The sequence below is a fragment of the Aythya ferina genome (genome assembly GCF_964211825.1).
Source record: "Aythya ferina genome assembly, chromosome: 7".
Lineage (NCBI taxonomy): Eukaryota > Metazoa > Chordata > Aves > Anseriformes > Anatidae > Aythya > Aythya ferina.
This window is the reverse complement of record NC_140302.1, coordinates 32,306,612-32,326,589: the sequence shown is the minus strand read 5'-3', so window position 1 is coordinate 32,326,589 and position 19,978 is coordinate 32,306,612. Positions and strand designations below refer to the sequence as shown.

The following is a 19,978-nucleotide window of genomic DNA, read 5'->3' as shown; positions in this document are numbered from 1 at the left end:
ACGTATGAGCTGCTCCTTATTATGAATACTTTAGGCAGTGCAGTACAGTAGAAGTACTGCAACACAAATAGTCACAGTGACACAATTACCAAACAAGTGAAAACTGGATATTCCTTACATAATTTATCTATCATCTTAGTTGATAAAAGCATGATTTATAGTAAGAAAAATAGATCACAGAGGCAAAAATTAATAAGTATACCTTATGATGTAAAATATTTCACAAAAGCCATGTTTATGTGTGTGTTTGGGGAGACAGGAGAAGACAGAAGGGAAATCTTCAGTAGTACAAACACTGAGAGCCATTGGAAGTTTCAAAGCTTGCAGTGCGGCACACTGTTCTAAATAATGGAAGAGCAGAATTCATATTATAGACAAACTACACGAGCAAGTATCTGAATAATGAATCTAAATACACTGCAGATGGTCAAAATTTTTCTTTTGATGCATTTTAATGATTAATTTTATTATCTCAGGCTGTTTTCAGCCAAACATCTCCCAACAGTTCCTCGGAGAATTATCCTAATGTCATATCCATTTAATGGTGCTCAGTATTCCAATAAGGTTTCTTCTGTTTTCATACCTGTACACCACACTTCTACTGACTATAGATTTATTTTTAGTCTAGCGTATGTTTATCATCTGCATTTTTATGATTTGTGTCTCAGTCCTTAAGCACCACTTTTCCCCTTAAACATACGATAGGTGGACATGACCTTGACCTATATGGAAGTGAAACCTGTCTTCATGTCATGCCTCAAAAGCATAAACCACATCAAGAGGTACAGACCAAAGTAAAGTGAAGATGAAGTAGCATCAAACGAATAATCCACTGCTGGAGCTAGAAGCCAAAACACATCCTCAGAGAGCTTTTTCGATCAAAAGCTTAGGAGTTGGTAAAGAAGTGAGAGAGAAGAAGTACTATGGATCAATCTAGAAGGCTCAGTCAAGAGTTTCTTTATGTCAAATGTAAGCATTTATTTTTGGTCAAGCTGGAACAACTAACTCAAATTGAGATTAAACATTTTATTGGAGGGGGAAGGGAGAGGAGTCCTATTAAAGTTATTTTAATACTAATAAAAAATTGTTTTAAAAATACAGATTCTAAAAGAAAACACTTCAGTATTAATAAAGAGAGAATTTCTGGGCCAAGTTATTCACTAAATTTAATATGAATTTACAAATGATTTTGTTCCAGTTTTTCCTTCCAAGTTGCCTTATGCGATGACTTTTTCTCTGGGGGGGAAAAAAAAAAAAAAAAAAAAGACCTGTCTAACTACATTCACAATCAAATCCAACTATATTAAAATCACTCACTCCAAAAACATTTGTATGAATAATTACATGTTCTGGAGACTAACTTTAATAACAATTAAAAAACTGTACACCCATGGGGAATATGAGCTTCACTTTTAGGGTTTTGTGGTAATCACCGAAGTCCAATCGCAAGAGTTACACTCCTGTAAAGCACCTTGGCCACTAGATGAATGAAATTATTAATAGCTTCTCTGTTGGCTGTGAGAGTACCGTCAGGCTATTGGATCTGTTCTCCCATTAGGGAAAATTAGCAGCTAATGAAAATATAACACTTCATATCAAATGATGTTCTCCTCTGTTGTTTTCAATTTGTAAGGTTTCACAATGCTTGGCAGGGTGCCACGAGTCTTTCAAAGTTGAAACACTTCCAATCTGACAGTCACATCTCCGTTACAAATTCTAAGGACAGCAGTAAAACACTGCACTAGAAATACAGTAAAATGTTGAAATGCACAATTGCAGATAAATTTCTCACCTAATCTAAGATTTCATTTTCCTCACATTCTTGTCAATGCAGAACATTCAGAATAAGGTATCTGACATTGCAATGCCCTCGAGCCATAAGGGATCAGCAGCAGCTTCTGTTCAGGCTTTGCTAAAGTATTCTCCAAGTAACTTTATATTAGTAGCACTGTTTCCTTCTCTGCCTCTCAGCATGAGCCAAATTTCTCTTAAAGAAATGTTGCTGTAATGTCTTTCAGCTTTTCCCACACACTGGGACAGACTCAGGTTGTACAGGTCTCAGCCCACCAAGTCACTTCATGTCAGCTTACAAGGCCACCAAGGCTATCTCCTCCCAGCAATGTGGATTCAATTTGAGATAAAATGCTCCCGATATATTTTAGCATAAAATATAAAAATTTCTGGCGGTGGAGATTCTACATAAGCCTCAGGCAATCCTTTCCGGTGCTCAGATGTCCTTACAATTAGGTTGTACTTCCCCACACTCTGCCCAAGTTTCCCTCAGTAAAGTTTAAAACCATTCATCTCTCTACAGTCCCAAAGGGTGCAAAGAGCAGTTTGCTCTCTTTATACATCTCTCCGGCAGCCACTTGCATGTGAAGATTACTGCCATTTCTAGATTGAACAGCTCAATTATTTCCATCTTATCTCAGTAAAGTTGTTTTCTATACCCTCCTACCATTTTTCTCAGTCCTCCCTGGTTCTCTCAAATTCACCTGCATGAGTTATCTTAATCAGCTACTTACTATGAAACCACCACTTGCAAACCCTGTTACCCAGGCCTCCGGTAAAACAAAAAAAATAAAAACATAACCATTTCAGCTATGTACATTTAGATGTGTTATTTGAACTAAAATTCCATAGCATTTTAATGGGGAAAGCATTTATCCACTTGGATAGTAAAAAACAAAAATGTTTTGTAATGCAGAGAAATAAACTAATACACAAGGAATGTACCAATCTGATTTACAGCTAAGAAACATTCTTAATCTGGTTTTCTGCAAAATCACAGAGGTCATTCATAGAGTTTCCTGCATAGCAATGACTTGTGGTCCAATGATCACAAGTTTAATATTCACAAGGAAAAGGTAAAACATGAATGGACAATTCCTTAAAAAATGAACAATTATGAAAAGCTTATTTCAAGTGCCACACCTGATAAGAACTTTGTCTTATGAGAACAATCCAGTTGGATCGTATGCAAAGCTTTCTTTAATCAGGTAGTAAATTCCTCATGTTCATTAGCTGATCGCAACTTATACTTTAAAAAAGGATGCACATCTTGTCTTTAGCTTTCTCTGTGTCTGTCATTCCTTGCCAATATAGATGCTGCACTCAAACATCCCCCGTTCTGTATCAACAGAGTACTAAATACAGGAGGAAAAAAGAAAAAAAAGATAAGATACACATTAATCTAATCCTTAATCCAATTTCAGTGTCAAATATTCTGCTAACTACTTCTGAGCACTCACTTTTCAAAGTCATCAACAGATTGGGAGACTGAAGATTTAGATTTACTGTGCCAGGTGCTGGGCACGAGCACATTCTCAGCAAGAAGATTGCAGTGCAACTCTATTTCTTATGGCAAAGGCTTTCATAGAAAGTAAAGCTTGACTGTGCTTAGTTCAAAGTATAAAATTCATTTTTTAAAAGAAAACTTTCCCTTACAGAAGCTCTGTCAGTCTTAGTAACATTCTTGCTATAAAAAGTCCTCAATCAAGGCTGAGAGCAAAGTGCCAAAGCCAGTGAGCAAATAGGATTCAATGTGAAGAGAGACAGGCACCATTTTCTCCTCAAAAATCTGGAGCAAATGCTTTAGCATTTACAAAAGCATCCTTTTTTAGCATGGGTTCAGCTGGGAGTTTAGCAATGGACATAACTGTGAATCCTACCCTATTAATAGGAAAATTAAAATTCTTGCCATTAAATCCCATTTAAATCCTGGAACTCAGGGAAGTCAAACGAAACAGACTTAGTTGTACAATTCAAAAGTAATGGGACTTTTGCAGATCATTGTATATCTTTTGCACAGATAAAAATCTACACACACAAAACAAAACAACAACAACAAAAAAACACACAAGTGCACATTTTTCCTGAATAATTTTTATTAATGTCAGTAAAACGCTACCCTAGTCTCAATGTATGAAGAAAACGATGTAAACAGAAGCTTCAGCTCAGTGAACACCAAACACCAAGTGTCTCTGTTAGCCTGGTGATATGTCATAGATATTAGGACAGACACACAATCATTTTGTTGTGTGCTTCGTATTACACAAGGTAATAGGTATTTTAGGTATTTATGACATTTTGTTTTTACAGTAACCTCTCAAGGAGACAGAGTTGAGAGGAGTTAAAAAAATCAGGTTACTTCATGGTGTATCAGCTGCTTTCAGAGAGTTACAGAAGCTCCATGGCATTCTAATTCTTCCATCACTTCAAAGGCATAGCAGACTTCTGAGCACTGGAACAAGCCTTTTGCTTGCCACTGAGCTCAGTGTGCAACCTTTGATATATGCTCTCAGATCCTAAACACCAGAGAGGCAAGGGCTTTTTTTAGGGCAGACCTCTCCCTTAACTGTGCTTTAACCCTATTCAGTGAACTAGAGTTCAACCTGGGCTGCTAAGCTACATCTTTCCCTCATTTTAGCATGATCTCAACTGTGGTTTGCAATAGTGTAACTGCTTTTAAACAGACTAGTAATCAAACCTGTTGGTGTTCTCACTTCCTATTAACATTACTATTTGTGAAACTAACCCTGAAAAAGCTCCAAGCAAATTCAATATTCAGTGGGTCTGGCTACTGTCCATGTACATTAGAACAAAGAATTTATCATCTAAATGGACCAAGTGTGGGAAAAAGAGGTATTACTCTCCCTTTGTAGATGAGAAACTAGGGTACAGAGAAATTAAGTCCAAGACTCCAATCAGTATTCAGTCCAAGATCAAAAGCCAAAAATCAGGTTCCAAACAAAATCAAAAGTTGTGGGCTACTAAGGTCAAGAAAACAGGGAAAAGAGCCTAACAAGCTCATGTGGCCAAATATTAACTTCTCTTTGACATGTTCAGCTATAGATCCTAGACTTGAAACGTCCGACTGATTTGTGTAATTTTTCTCGTCATAAGGAAATATCTTGACGTCTCAGCCTGGTGTTTTCTTCTCAGTACCATTTTCCGTATATTACCTACAGTTCTCCAACTGCTCATCAGTCCCTGCTCAGTCTGTCTTCCAAAACTCAGTGGATATGACAGAGAAAAGGCAAACTGTGACCAAATAGGAAAGCAGAACTGTAGCATTGTGGAATTGCCTCAGCCAATTGATTTTCTGTCTGTGTTAACAAGACAATACATAGTATAATTTGTGAAGGCAACCTGTATCCAGAAGATCACCACCCATGACAAAGAAAGCTACTTGAAAGTGCCTTCCAGCCTAAATCACTTCATGCATATTAACTTGATTAAAATCTTATGATTTTAAATTTATAAGAGAACCAATACATACAGGATCAGCTTGCATTTACTTAAATCAGAGTCTGATCAGGGCATGCACACACAAGATATATCAGTGTTAGTTACCACTGTACACCCATGTATGTAATATATGTGTGTATCAGTCTGCACATAAACATTTATCCCCAAGGGAGACTATTAATGAGACTGTGCTGTAGGGAAGATATCCAATTACTCTGAATGACATTTATATTTTAATCACATCACACTCACTGAAGAGCTGGAGGTTTGATGAAGCAATCCTTGAAAGACTGTCTTTTTAATCAATTAGACAGCTCAAGAAACATCAGCAATATGCTGTTGACACTAAAAGTCATTGCACTAAACATACCACAAGGCACAAAAATTCTTCTGTCTTTCTTTTAAGACAATGCTATGGTCTTGAAACTCTTGAAAAACTTTTCCTTGTAGAAGACAACTAAAACTGAACACTATGTACTTTTCTAAGAAACAAAGGCAGCCCTACTGGCAATTACCAACTCACTCAGAGTTACCACTCAATGTATTTCTTCTTTTTAGGACAGATGAACATCACTTTAACAACATCGTTCCTGTGTCAAACACCAGGCTGGCTCACAGATCTTTTTTACAGTTGCCTTAACTGAATGAAAACAAGTCAGTCAAAACAATTTACTTTCATCAAGCATTCAGTAAGTGACAAATGCCACTATTCACATGGAGCAGAAAGACTGATTATGTTTAACATGTTTTAGCATTAATTCAACATTATAAAAAGTCATAGGAATAAATACGAAGTGAAGAAAACAGAAGTAAGATCCTATTTTGATCATTCTTCAACTAGTGTTTGATTTTTTCTATAAACACAGTACACGCTCACAGTTGTTGTATTAAATAGACCATTTCTACTTCTGACACCTTACATGAAAAAAAATCTCACTTTCCAAAATCCACTTGTATACTCACACGGTTTAATACGTAACATTTCATGGTTTTGTTTTAGTTTAACTGATGAAATTTAATTGAAAAATATTTGATATTGCATAATATAGTAACTAGTCAAAACATATAGTGAGAATTTCTTTGCTTAGCAAGAAGAAACACATCTATGCACATTAGCATCAGTTCAGCCCAGTGAAAAGGTGCAAGGCTTAAGAACAAAAAAATGAATTTGTTAATCTTGGGGAACTGGGAAAAGCTGTAGGGCAGAATAGGAACATTGTTGTAATTTGTGGCTTCAGAGCTACTTTTCTGAAGGTAGTCAAAGAACGGCCATTTAGCCTCCCCGTAAAGTGAGCATCAAGCATGTTTTTGACTGCAACCTTTTTTTTTTTTTTAAATCTTGCTTCTGAATTTTAGACAGCTGTAGGTCTTCAAATAGATCTCCCCTAACTAATCTCTCCTTCAATAGTAGTAAATCCTGAGGGATAAAATGCCCTTCAGCACAGATCTCTGTAAATGCACAGAAGCTTGAGCTGCTTAATTTCAATGCTTAAACCAGTCTTTAATTGGCAAGTGAACACTTAGCAATTGCTAAGTACACAACGTCTAGAACTGAGTCAGTTGTTGCTGTTATTTTTATTGAAAGTCTCTTGAATTCATCTAAACCAACACACAACCATCAAAAATGCGCATAACTTGTAATGGTGTACATTCTTGTGATGGAAGAGAACTTAAATAAAAAGTATAGGGCTTTTTTTTGCCTTCGAGTGGAATGACTAAAGTTGATAATTATAGCTACTGGGGAAATAAAAATGTTGCCAGTCTTAAGTATTGAAAACATGGCTGTTGTTGCTGTAAAATGCATTCAGATTGGCACTATACTCAATTTCAGTAATCAACATAAGTTTTCACACCTCCATTTTTATGAAATTACATTTATCACCAAGCAAAACTACAACATGGAATATGCACCTTCCCCTTTTGTATTTTATGGTAGAAAATATGCCAGCATTTTACTCTGAGTTATATTAATCAGTAGGTTGAAGCTGAAAAGACATCTGGGAGGCACAGATGGTTCAAATGATTGGCGTATAACTCTGGAACCACTCCCTTCAAGGTCAGACTTCTAACACTGCACAGGTTGGTAGTGACCCAAGTTATCAACACCTCAGAATGAACTAATTCCCTTCAGTCCAATTCCTGGTGGACAAACATCTATGTTGCAGTTAGCACTGACAACAAATTGTGTCTCAGACCTGGCCCCAACTCACTGATGATAGTGGCATTTCTTTCCAAGGGAGGGAGGAATTGTACAGCCTTTTCATTCCTAGAAATAGTTTCTGCAGTACAGCTTACATTGCTGTTGCCTGGGTTCCAGTCCCAGAGCTTCCAACTTCATCAGTAATTGTTCATACTTGAAAAGAAATTTCAGTGAACTCAAAACTCCATAAAAATGCAAGCTCTGGCTGTCTAGAAAACCACAGAAAACAACAAATAAAAGTAAGTTTCAAAAGATAAATACCTCTTTGGAAAAAAATAAGAAAAATAGTGACGACTACTTCAATAGAAAAAAGAAAAGTCATTTTATGTTCAGATTATTTGACTATAAAAGCCATTCTTTTCATTTACCTAGAGTTTATAGACTTGCAATCATTACCAACAAATAAAATGCAGTTATTCATGACAACCCTGACGTGAACAATGTGTTTGGCACTTTCAGATGTCAATGAATGCCCCTAAAGACTTGTTACAATATCTAAGTTATTCCCCAGAATTCCAAGACAGGAGCTATGCCATGTGAAAACATGAAAATCACTTGTGTAGTCGCTAGCCATTTTGCATTTGCCATGTAGCGTTATCTACCAAAAGCATTTTCTTCAGCCACACACTCAGTTAATTTTAGAACAACTGCATAAAGAGTAGTAAAAATTACAAAATCATTCAGAGAGGAGAAATGAGGACAGAAGACAAACACAAGCAAGAAATGATTGCTTACAGTGGCGCATGATTTACATATGTGGTAATACGCTCTATTAGGAGATCTCTTACTAGATGGTGCAAGTAATGAATTACATGTGTAAAAGGTAAGGTCCTGATGTAGCATCTGATCCTGAGGTCTTCACTCACCCTGCAATCCCATGCAGTCCACGTAAGAGTTTGGTTGAAAGGAACAGGGCTACTTTTAAAGTAAGACGCAATGGAATAGAAAGGTATCAAACGTACCTCAGAGCTTTTTGAAAGTATCAAAGCCTATCCTAGAATGAAAAGGATGACACTTATTAAACATCTTGCAAGTCTTTTGATTTGCATCAATATTTGAGAGAAATGAGAGTTGAGGAAAGGCTCCACTACCAGTAAATTGGGTGAGTTATTCATTAACCATGAGAGGTTCAGAAAGGAATCAGATCAAAGTGTGCCAGTATCACCAGCTGTAAGTCAGTACCGTGGTTTAATAGCTGCCCTGCTACTGCTGCATCTGCGACCAACAGAATCCGCTGCTAAGGAGGCAAACAAGCAGCAGTAGAATCTGATCTGGTTTCTGTGATGCTTTAAAGAGATCGCAAAGATTTAGGATACTCATCTTCAAATGTTAAGGAAACTTAAGAATCAAACTTATTATTGTTGCTCAAACTGCCAGAAAGAAGTGGGTACAGCCCTGAAAGGGAAACGAAAAGCCTGCCTGAAGCATGGACTGAAATACCATGTAACTGCTTTCTCCGAAGGAAGGCAAAAGCAGTGTTCATGCAGCGGTAGTTGCATGTCTTTCAGCAACCAGCTTTTCACGACTTTCCTTCCTACATACCAGGGTGCACACACGCTTTTCAAACCCAGCTCCAACCCACATTTCATGGCCAAGGTCCTGGTCCTTCCCCAGCTCCCAGCCGGGGGTTCCCAGCCAGGGGTGCCTGCCCCGGGGTACTCAAAGCTCTTCCCACCTCCTCAAGCCAGCTGCTGAGGTGCACCTACAGCCTTATAGCAAGAACCACAGCTGGCCAAACGACAACGGCAGCAGATTTTTGTTAATATTTTGCACACTTCTCCCACAAAGTAGCAACATCCTTCTCAAAAACCTTCCCGCAGGTCGCCGGCAAACTCCCAGGGCTGGGGTGCTCCCCGCAGCCACCCGCACCCCGGGGAGAGAGCCCAAGCCGGGGGGCAGCGGCTCAGCTCTGCTCCCCGTGTCCCGGGAGGGCAGGGGTCGTCCTGGGGGGCTCAGCATCGGTGGCTGAGGGGCTGTGGAGGGCTTCTCCCTCCCCTCAGCCCCCCGGCACCTCGCCCGGCCGCCGGGACGGAAAGTTGCGGCGGTATAGCGGAGGTTCCCGCTGCCCGGGGAGGGGGGTTACTCACACGAAGACCCCGAAGAGCAGGATCCGTATGCCGATCTCGATCGCCAGCTCCCTCATGGTGGGTCCCGGCGGGCTCCGGCAGCCCCGCGCCGCCGCCTCTCATTCCCCGCTCGGGGCGGGGGGCACCGGGGGGCTTCAGCTCGCCCCCGCGGCCCGAGGGAGCCCCGCCAGGAGCTGCCCGGCTCCTGCCATCCTCCCCGGCCGCCTCACGGAGGGCAGCGAGGAGCGGCGCCGCCACCCGCTGACGGGGCCGAGCCGGGGGAGGGTCCCGGTGACTAACGCCGCGTGTCCCCGGGCGGGGACAGCGGGGGGGGGGATCCTGGGGATTTCCTCGCCCCGCCTCAGGCTGAGGAGGGGGCCTCGTCTCGCTGCCGTGCCCCCCAGACACGTCTCGGAGCTCCGCCGGTGCTGCCCGGGGGGCTCCCCTCAGGCGCAGCCCCCCGGGGGCAGCACAGCTGAGGCGTCTCGGTGCGCGTCGCAGGCGAACGGCTGCGCTCCCGAAAAGACGGAGCCCAAAAAATTAGGGAGGGGGGGGGGGAAACGAGTCTAGGTATAGGTCGTAGCGACTGCTCCTAAAAGCTCTAAGCTGCCGGCACCGAGCTTGGCACGTTTATGTAATCTTTGCGTGAAGGATTAGCAGCGTGGGGATGTTTTCTGCAGTACGTATGTTGCGGGCTTTCCAGGCGTGTAGGCATCAGTGTTGTTTTTAAAGCCTACTTATTGTTAATGCACATAGCCCAGGGAGGTGCTCGGCTCCTCTCGCTAGGCTCTGCCCAGCAGGTGAGCTGACCTCCTCATCTCCTCACGCAGCCAGGTGCGCCCGGTAATCAGGCAGAAGAGGTGGCTGTGTGGGACTGCAGATTTCTGATGTGGGAGAGAGGTGGCAAAACAAGCACAGCCTCGAGTTTTTCCTCTGACTCCTCCAATCCATCCTCCGTTCCTCCCAATGACAAGCTCCAAGCCACCTAATCCTTCTATTGCCTTAGCCTACTTTTGCAGAGGGTTTGTTTAACTTCGTCTGTGCAGGAAGAGATTGAGTCCCGAACACCTTTATTGTAAGGGAAGTTTAGGCTTAATCCACTAAATGCAGCAAACTAATTCACATTTGAATGTATTTAATTATCTGCTTTCCTGTGGCCTTTGAAGACATGTCCTTCAGGAAAGTCTTCCTACCTATTAATATTGCACATAGTTACAAAGCACCCATCAGTACTGCATTGGGGAACCAACTCACTTTAGTGCGTGATTATTGCTTGAGAGTTAATGCTAGAGAGGCTTTATCAAACCTGTCTGCTTATTATAGCCACTATATATCAGATAGAGGCTTTGATCTCTGAATTAACTACCATGTAGGAAAACTCTTAGAGACCATGTTTGTGGAAGAACTTCTCAAAGAAGCTTCCATGCTAGCATCATCTAAGCAATACAGCTACTATTGATGCCAGGAGAGTGACAGAAGCTCAGAAAACACAGGTGTGTGGCTGCCACTGGAGAAAGCACTTAAAATGTTACTGCTACTTAAGTGAGATCTGCCTCCCATGTGTGTCTCCTTTCACTAATTTTCAAGACAGAGCTGGGTTGACTGTTTACATTCTGGAGATACATATATATATAATTCTGTTTCAGGAAACAAAGCTGTGAAATCTCCACGTTGTTGCCAATGGACACATTCCCTTCCTTTGAGAACACTCTTTTGGTTTGTTTCCTATTGTCAAATTTTTGTACTTTCTCCAGTTCCTGCCCCAAGTGACTGGTGAATGTGTACGTACACTGTTGCTAGGTATGCACAAGAAAAATCATTGTTTTCATGAATAGTCCTTACTTATGGGAACAGCCTCATGATTTGCGTGAATCAAGCCAGTCATGTAAACTAGGGGCTGCAGGGACTATCAGATACGTTGGCAGCCTGTACGGCCATTACCAGCTCTGCACCAGCTGTGGAGGAGGCAGGTGACAGAAATGTGTGAGCTGTGTTTTCCCTGAATGTGCGTCTATACACCAAACATATAGTGGTCAAAGGGGAAACAGTCATACATCTTTTCACCTCTACTTTTTTTGTCCTGCAACTGTATATATATTTTTCTGCTTGCCTTAGCCTGTGGATCCTCCTGCCCCTTTAGTTTTGCTACAGGACCTTCATTACTCTCCTGCTACAGAAGAGGGGATTTTCCTCATAGCTTTCTGTAAGGGTGGAATCATTCAACTCATATCAGCAGAGCTCATATATGATACTGATTATAAATTAGAAATGAAACAAAATTTGTCTTACTGCAGCTATCTACTTGCAGTGCTCTGATTCTCCAGTATGTATTAGCTGATGGTGATTTACGAGGCATAAATACTTCAGATTGATTTTTTGAAACTAGACTAAGCCTACAGCTGGCTGCCAAACAAAACCTGTTTTGACTTATAAACCAAATATGAGATACAGGGATAATTGGCAGGGAACAGATCTAAGGCTACATCGTGGCATTAAGCTACAACCCTGCAGCAGAAGCAGTGCAGAGTCACTGTGCTGCAGCAGATTCGCAGAGCAAACCACAATGACCCTGGAAACAACCCAGCCTGCTAATCACCCCATCCCTACCATGGGCACAGCAGGTGGACTTGGTGCAATTCATTTTCTTAGTTGTTACTGTGAAGGAGAGAGAACTGATCCCACTCCTACGGAGGTGGCTATCAGCCTTTCAGGTGGGTATCCAGAGTTCTCAACAGTTTTCTCTCCCCGGGATTAGAGTCCCTATTTCTACTGACTCTAGTTTGAAGCAGAAAGGAGAAAGCTGCTTGCATCCTTTCCTCAACTGTATACTTATGGGAAAGGCAGAGCCACCTGCAGCCTACTTTTAATTCACAAAGAGATGTTCACAGGCAGAAACAGCTGCAGAGCTCATACAGCTTTCCTGGAGCTTACAGTTCTTTGTCAGTGCAGCAGGATGCGTGAGTGCTTCTTACCTGCCTGGCTGCAAAACCTTGCAGCTCCTGGTAAACTGAGTTTAAAAAAAAGACTGATTTTGCACCAAAGTAGGTAAACTTTACCCTACCAAAAATCTGTGGAAAATAATAAACTTGCAGCAAAAAGGACACAACAAAAAACGAAGTGGTAGTAACAATTGAAAGTGCAGACATCATTATGTCTGTTTCCTAAGAACTTGTAACTTTTCTGGAATCTTAGCACAAAATAAAAGAAGCTTGAAATAATATTGTCAGGCTTTTTTTATTATTATATATATATATTTTTTTTTATGGATATTAAAGTTACGGACTTTAAGTCCATAGATTTTCACAGGCTGATGGTCACAGGGCTTTGCTTTTGTTTAAGAAATTCTTAAAAAGCTTCATGATTGGAGGATCATATCAATGCAAACCCACTGAAGTTCACAGGAATCTTACCATTGGATCAGGATGCTAAAATCTGTCATTATTAAATGACAAGGGGCAAATCTGACTTTATTGCCCATGTGAAACTTTTCCATTAATTTGTACTGGTGAAACCAGTTCACATCAATTAGTGAACAGGAGTCACTTTTTTTTCTCCTCTTTTTCCCCTGAACATGTTTCCCAGATTTTATCATTCCATAGCCCTCCTCTGTCTGTCAGCCACTATTTTCTGTTACTTAAACTAAACAAGAATGAAGAGAACAAGAAATTTTGAACACTTATAAGCACAGAATTTATTTATGAGAAAATCTCTATGTATATGTATGAGTACCTCCTGGGAAACTCTTAAATCTGCATAAGTCATTTCTTAATTCTGGAGCTCACTCCAGAAACAACTGGCCTTTATTATTATCTTATTATTATTTGTTAATTTCTGTAGCAGAAAGCATATCTACAGAATGCCTTAGCTGGTTGCCCAGGGAAAGATTATGCGGCAGGTTTGTACTACATTGGTAATCTTCACAAAAACTTCAAGGCCATGTTATTTAACAGGGGAAAATGTTATGACATACTTCGTGTATTTTTACAGTTATTGCCAGTGAGATTGTGATTCCTTTAATCTAAAACATTCCCCAGAAAGGAAAGTCTAACCTAACTTAAAGATAAGGTACAAAGAAATTTGTCTAGAATTTCTGAAACAATCATGCTGTCTGTGGACCAAACACTCTTGTTCTGTCTATAAATTTACTGAGGCTTTTTACTGAATAAATGTCTCACTGCTGAAGCCATTACATCACTGGTTGTACCTTGTGTATAAAAAGGAGCATCTGACAGCAGAAAGCTTTCTTTTATTTTTCCTCACAATAGCCCCAAAACTGTTGAAGTTGGCAAAGTGTACCTTCAGGAAAAGTCTTTCCTTTCAGAATTGTGCCTCCAGTATACAAAAATATCTTAAACAGATTTTAGATAGTACTTCCTATAAAGCTTAAATTTACTGCTATGTCTAAGTGGTATAGATTATTCCTGGTGCAGAGAAGACAGAGCATTGATTCTTTATAAACTCATGTAAGGCATTTGGAATGAGCCTTGAAACTAGGCAAGGCGCTCACCCCAGCCCATATATGTCAAATAATTTTGTATGTTTTAAGAATAGTTTACGTGATATTGAGTGAAGATTGACAATTTTGTCAAATGTTCATATTTTTGATGCAAAACCAGGTGCAGATTGGCAGCCAGCTTTCATTTGGGGGTTATTTACATTCAGAATTGTCACTTGACATAAAAATGACATGGGTTCAAATCCATTCAAAATGGATTTAAAAATTTTCAGTTTCTAATCTCGTAAGTGTACAGACAACTAGAAAATTGAGAGAAAAAAAAAAGTCCAAACAGTCATTAAAATCTAGCCTGGCTCAACAGCTGAGTAGCTTCTCAATGAACTGCAATAAATGATAAATAATTAATCTAGATTTTAAGAAAATCTACATATTATTTCAAACATGCAAATTGAAGGGTGTTGTAGGTCTTTCCTTATACTGACTTTATTTCTGTTAGTATTATTTTATTTTATTTTTATCTAGGTCACCACAGGGAAAAGCTCCCATTTAGCTTTCCTGTTCTGCACCCAACACATCCGTATTCCCTAAGCATGCTCACAAAGCCACCCTGATGTAACTGCTTTGTGATGACTGACACTTGGGACAGCCAAGACTGAAGCACAGGCAGAGCTCTCATCTAGGCAGGTGGCAGCCAGGAACTGAACCTTTAAAATGTCTTTTCCCAGTTTATGGAGTTAGTAAAGAGTTTTAGCTTACTGAATAGGCCAGACTTCTTGGAGTACACTGCTAGCACAAATAGTTTAAATAGTTTAATTCAGATAACTGATATACTGTTTAATTCAGATAAATGGAGATACTGTCTATTAGACCTCATTTGTCTATTACAAATTAGGCTGTTAATTTTGGTAAATTAATTTTGTTTGAGACATAAAAATTCAATTTTTACCAATGAAATCTATTCCTAGGGCAGCAATCTTTGCTTAGAGTAGAATAAATGTCTTAGGATGCCAAGGGTTAAGGAATCAGTATATGTCAATGAAGACATTGTTCAACGAAGGCTTTGTTCTAGTTCTAAGCCTACAACAACCTCACAAGGAGAGACCAGGAACCTCAGTACCACTGCTGATTTTTGGAGAGTTTCACCTCCACTGCACAGCCACAGCCCTCAGTAGTAAATTTAACCTTAGAAAAACTCCCAAGTCCTGGAGAGACTAGTTAAGGAAACGAGAATCAAGACTTCTTAAAAAAGTTGTAGTTATTCCGTACATGTCTGCACAGATGCATATGGCAGCTGGGAAGTTCCCAGTACCAGTGGCTTTGTCTCCCTGCCAAGCACACTGCTGCTGATTTTGGTCCTAAGCTGGTGTTCTCACGGACAAAGTAACTTCAGAGAACAAAGCTCAGAGGAATTATCAACTTCAGGCAGCATGATGTAGTCATGCACATTTTAATTGCCCTGAATATCATATTTAAACATTTATAAAAGCAAATTGTTAAAGTTTCTGTTTAGTTACTGTACAAGTGCCTACAATTGGCTCATGATTGTGCCTAATTAAACCGTTCTTCTAAACATTAAAGTATCAGCATGTTTCAGTACTTGCCATTTACCAGAACTGTGTTAAGTATATAATCTGGAAATTTATTAGGCTTGAATGTATGTGCTTGGAGCCATCTTGTGGTCCAGAACTACACTGCAATAAATGCATTACTGCTGCCTGGAGCAGGGCATGGGCAAAACCTGCTAGCAGCCACCTCATCCTGCACATCCCACCCAATGCGGAGCATTGGCTCATTCAAAATCTGTCCTATAAAGTGTGCTTGCCTATGACAGGGACATATTTTCAGTCTGCACACTATTGCACCTAATAATCAACCTCTTGGTGAAATTTGATAAGACTAGATAGTTAAACTCATGCATATATGAAATAGATATATATTATTTATAAGCCAACCAACCTTTGCAGCACTGAAGCTTTAGTACTCTACTGTGTATATTGTTGCGGGATTATGGTTGTAAAATTATTAATGTTCCCATAACAAGCTTGTGATAAATTGAAGTCCATAACATTTACAATATATAGTATTGTTGTGCTGTATTTAATAAGAGGCTGTGACTTAAAGCTGCTGACTTAAATCTGCTGTTTTTAATGGTAAGTAATACTTCATGCCAAGAATGGCTGTACTGACTTCAGTGAAATGGTTGTAGTTCTTTTTTCTTTTTCTTTTTTTTTTTTTTTTTTTTTTGCTTGTAAACTTAGTAGAAACTTGGCAACAGTCACGATAAACGACTCTTGACTCAAAACAACAATGAAACAGGACAATTAAATGCAAGAGGGAAATGGAAGAACAAGGATAGCATGAATAGTGCAAAACAGGATAAAATGGCCACTTCTAGAGTTGGACAAAAGTTGCAAAACAAACACTCCAAACTTTGAATATGCCCTGGTGGCTTAGTAGTCAGTAACAATAAAGTTCAATTTGTTCATATTTCCCTTGGATTTTTTGAAATTACTGGCCATTTCATCTGGATTTTCTGTTTCAAGGAAGCCAGAATATCGAAGCTGCTCAGAGCAGGCTTTTGTTCTATCCTAATTCTATTGGAAATAGCCCCTGGAAAAGCAAAATGGGATGAGAGAGTGTATTAACACAGCTTCAGACTCTGCATTGCCCTTTAAACAAGCCATTTGTTGCCCAGCCTTAGGAATCAGAGGCAGTACGGGCACACTCGGATGCACAGGAACCTGCATTCCCAGCCCTGGGAGAGCACGGCGTGCTCACTGCAGTGGTACTGGAGAGCTCCAAAATCAACATGTCAGGGGGTTCCCGGCAGGAATATTGCCTTATTGCCATTCTGTGGGGTTCCTCAGCCACCGATCATGTTGATGATATGTAGGAGGACAAACAGGATCTTCTGCTAGACGACAATGACAACAGTTTCTAAGTTGTAGCCGTGAGCTAATGTGAAAGCAATTTCTAAACCAGGGACTAAGATAACTAGTCAGCAGGGACTTCCATCCTCTTTAGATTTTGTGATTTTATGAGATCTGGTACATTCGCTTACATTGCAGCAAAAGGAGGAATTTCTTTTTTCCTCACATTTATGTCTTACGTTGTTGAATGCTGAACTGCGCCATCAATAACTGCAGAAGCAGAGAGATGCTCCCATTTCCCTGACTGGGACACGCTGACATTGTTCTGTCAGGCACGTCGCACAGGTCAAAGGAGGGCAGGAATATCCCAATTTAATACCAATTTCCATGAATGCCACTGAAGGCAAACTGCAATTAGATCTGAGCACTCAGCACTACACATCGCTTGGGACTGAGGGGAAAAATCTTGTCCCACATTTCCTCAGCTTGAACCCTGGATTTCACACATCACAACATTTACTTAATCAAATCACAGTTTATCTGCTTGTTTATATTCAGCAGCCACTGCTCTTTGGCCTGTCTTGCATGATGCAAATTTCTGTCAAATGATGTGTGGTTTAACTCTTATCACAACGTAGAGTGAAGGGTATATTTTGCCAGTACACAGGAAGAGGAGGGACAAGGTGTCAAGGAGTATTACCTTTTAGATGCCTGGAAAATGTAATAATAATTAATAATTTCATGGTTTCCTGCAAGAGAGTCTGAGAGACCTTGGAGCTTATTTTTACCTGAGGAGCACTATGATGGCCTCAGTTCTTTATTACTTTTGCTTTGCTCTCTGTGTTATCCACATTTTAAAAATCAGCAGCTCTGCAGCTTGAGCAGGCTAAGGAGTTGTTTGTGTGTGTGTGCCTGTGTTACCACTAATTTTGCTGCAGATCTTCAAAGTGAAGACTATTTACTAATTAAACAGTGGCTGAATCCCAGCTTACAATATAAAGCAGCCTGTGTTCCAGGCTGGTTTGATCACAAGCCACTAATGTTGCCTAGCTGGGAAAGTACCCACCGTTTATTGAGTAATCCTATAGTTTTGGACATCAGCAACTGCATGATTTGGCAAATCTAAATGCAGTTCTTTAGGTGAACCAGATATTGATGGCCATGCATAAGTTGAAAACGGGAACAGTTGATGAGGTAAAATGATTTAAACTAGCTCCACTGGGCTTGGTGCCATCCTAGGCTGTGGCAGCGTGGATGCTGGCCACTCCAGGTACACAGTCAATATTTAGGTTTCATTTAATCAAGCAACTCTGTCTCCTTTTAGAAGTAGAAATCAGCAATTCTGTTGCTGGTCAAGGTTTCCTGGGAAAGCCTCAAGCAAATATTAAATATTTATTTGCCTTTTAAAACATATTATGAATTTTTATGTATTTGTTTATAAATTATGATAATAGAGTAAACCATAGCTAAATCATTTCATACATATTTTACTTTCTACAACTGCCAACAGATTTTAATCAACTAGTTTTAAAGAATGAGCTTTCATACTCTTTGATGGTAAAGAGAAAGCTGTTTAACATTATGCTGTACCAATATTGCTGTATGTAAATATTGTACTGTAAAACTATTCTTGGTTAAAAGATCTCTTTCTGCTGTGCAAGTATCCACAAAAGGATCCTATTGTGGATTCAACCATAAATTACAAGGTTTTGAAAAGGATATCAACTCAAATGAAATGAAACTGTGGGATTCCCACAGAATTCCAGATTTATTAAAATTAGTTCTGTGTATTTATCACAATTAGTGTTGTACGACAGCAGTGATGATGATTAACTACTTATTACTGTGTTTTAAGAAGGAATCTAATATTACTCTGAATGTTTAGTCTCTGAACAAAAAAGCACAGAGCATCTTTGTTAGCAATTCAGCCCACAAATATAACAGGCTTTCTGTTAAAGTTCCCAAGGCTTTTAGAGGAAGGCTTGACATGTTTTGTGCTCTAATTTGTTCTAGAGGGAATATTCAACTCAAATGCACTGGAAGAGGGGTACCAGAATGCAGTAGGCACTTACCAGAGTTAGCTTAGAGGCTCTTACACTGGGCTGGCAAATGATAATGTTGCAAAGATACATATTATCTAAAATGCTTTATAATATTATCTTTAGAAATGCATTTAACCAGGCACACCAGGAAATTCCTGTGTAAGCGATAAAGCTCTTTTTCTCTTCCATTAGGTTGACTTCACTGATTATTCTAAAATAGGTATTTTTTTCCTCTTCCTATTGATTTTATTTTATTTTATTTTATTTAAAGGAGTAGTATGAAAAAAAAAAAAAAGAGAGAAGGAACAAGAGAGAGAGAATTCTACTTTTACGGAAAGATATGAAAAAGAAAATGTTTTCAAGTGTCTATTTATGTTTTTTACTTGAATAATTCACCCTTCTTTAGTCACCAGAGTTGTTAATGATAATGCGTGAATGTGATAACTAATCAGTTATGCTAAATTTGTGCTGAATACAGAAAAAAAAATAATACACAAACACAAACTCCTTTCTAGTTACCAAAATTCTTAAAAAAATGTCCCTTTCTCAGTATCCTTAGCCTTCTCACTTTGTCTTCCAATCCTGCAATTTTCTTACTAGCTAGAATTCACATTGTCTTATTTTCTGTTGTTAAAAAAAAAAAAAAAAAAAAAAAAAAAAAAAAAAAAAAAAAAAAGCAGAGTATTTTCTAAAAACTGGACATGCAATATTCAGTATTTGTATATATTTGTATATACCAAAATAGAAGGCTATCTGTAGTAAAAATAATAATGAAAAATGTACAGTAAATACATACATTTTTTGGTACCTGCAAAATTATGGATATCCATTTTGCCCAACATTCATGAAATTGGGACCTGGTAATTTGAATACTGGCATTCCATGGATGTTTCCTACACACAGGTGGGTGTCCTGGTTTCAGTTAGCACAGAATTAATTTTCTTCCTAGTAGCTGGTGGAATGCTGTGTTTTGGCTTAGAATGAGAAGAGTGCTGATAACACCCCGATGCTTTAATTGTTGCAGAGCAGTGCTTATACTAAGCCAAGGACATCTCAGCCTTTGCTCTGTCCTGCCAACGGGCAGGCTGGGGGGG

General features: G+C 39.5%; 1 protein-coding gene across 2 annotated transcripts in view; it reads right to left on the bottom strand.

The window, feature by feature from the left end:
- The window catches only part of PLPP4 (phospholipid phosphatase 4), a 58,421-nt gene extending 48,405 nt beyond the window's left edge, over positions 1 to 10,016 (bottom strand). Inside the window, exon 1 of one of the 2 annotated variants that reach the window (XM_084526255.1) lies at positions 9,538 to 10,016. In XM_084526255.1, the coding sequence (XP_084382381.1) occupies positions 9,538 to 9,593 (56 nt within the window). In that variant the 5' untranslated portion in view covers positions 9,594 to 10,016. Of the gene's footprint in view, positions 1 to 202; positions 322 to 9,537 lie in introns of those variants that run through there. The other variant, XM_084526253.1, reaches the window with a different exon arrangement.
- Between the last annotated feature and the right edge of the window lie 9,962 nt (positions 10,017 to 19,978).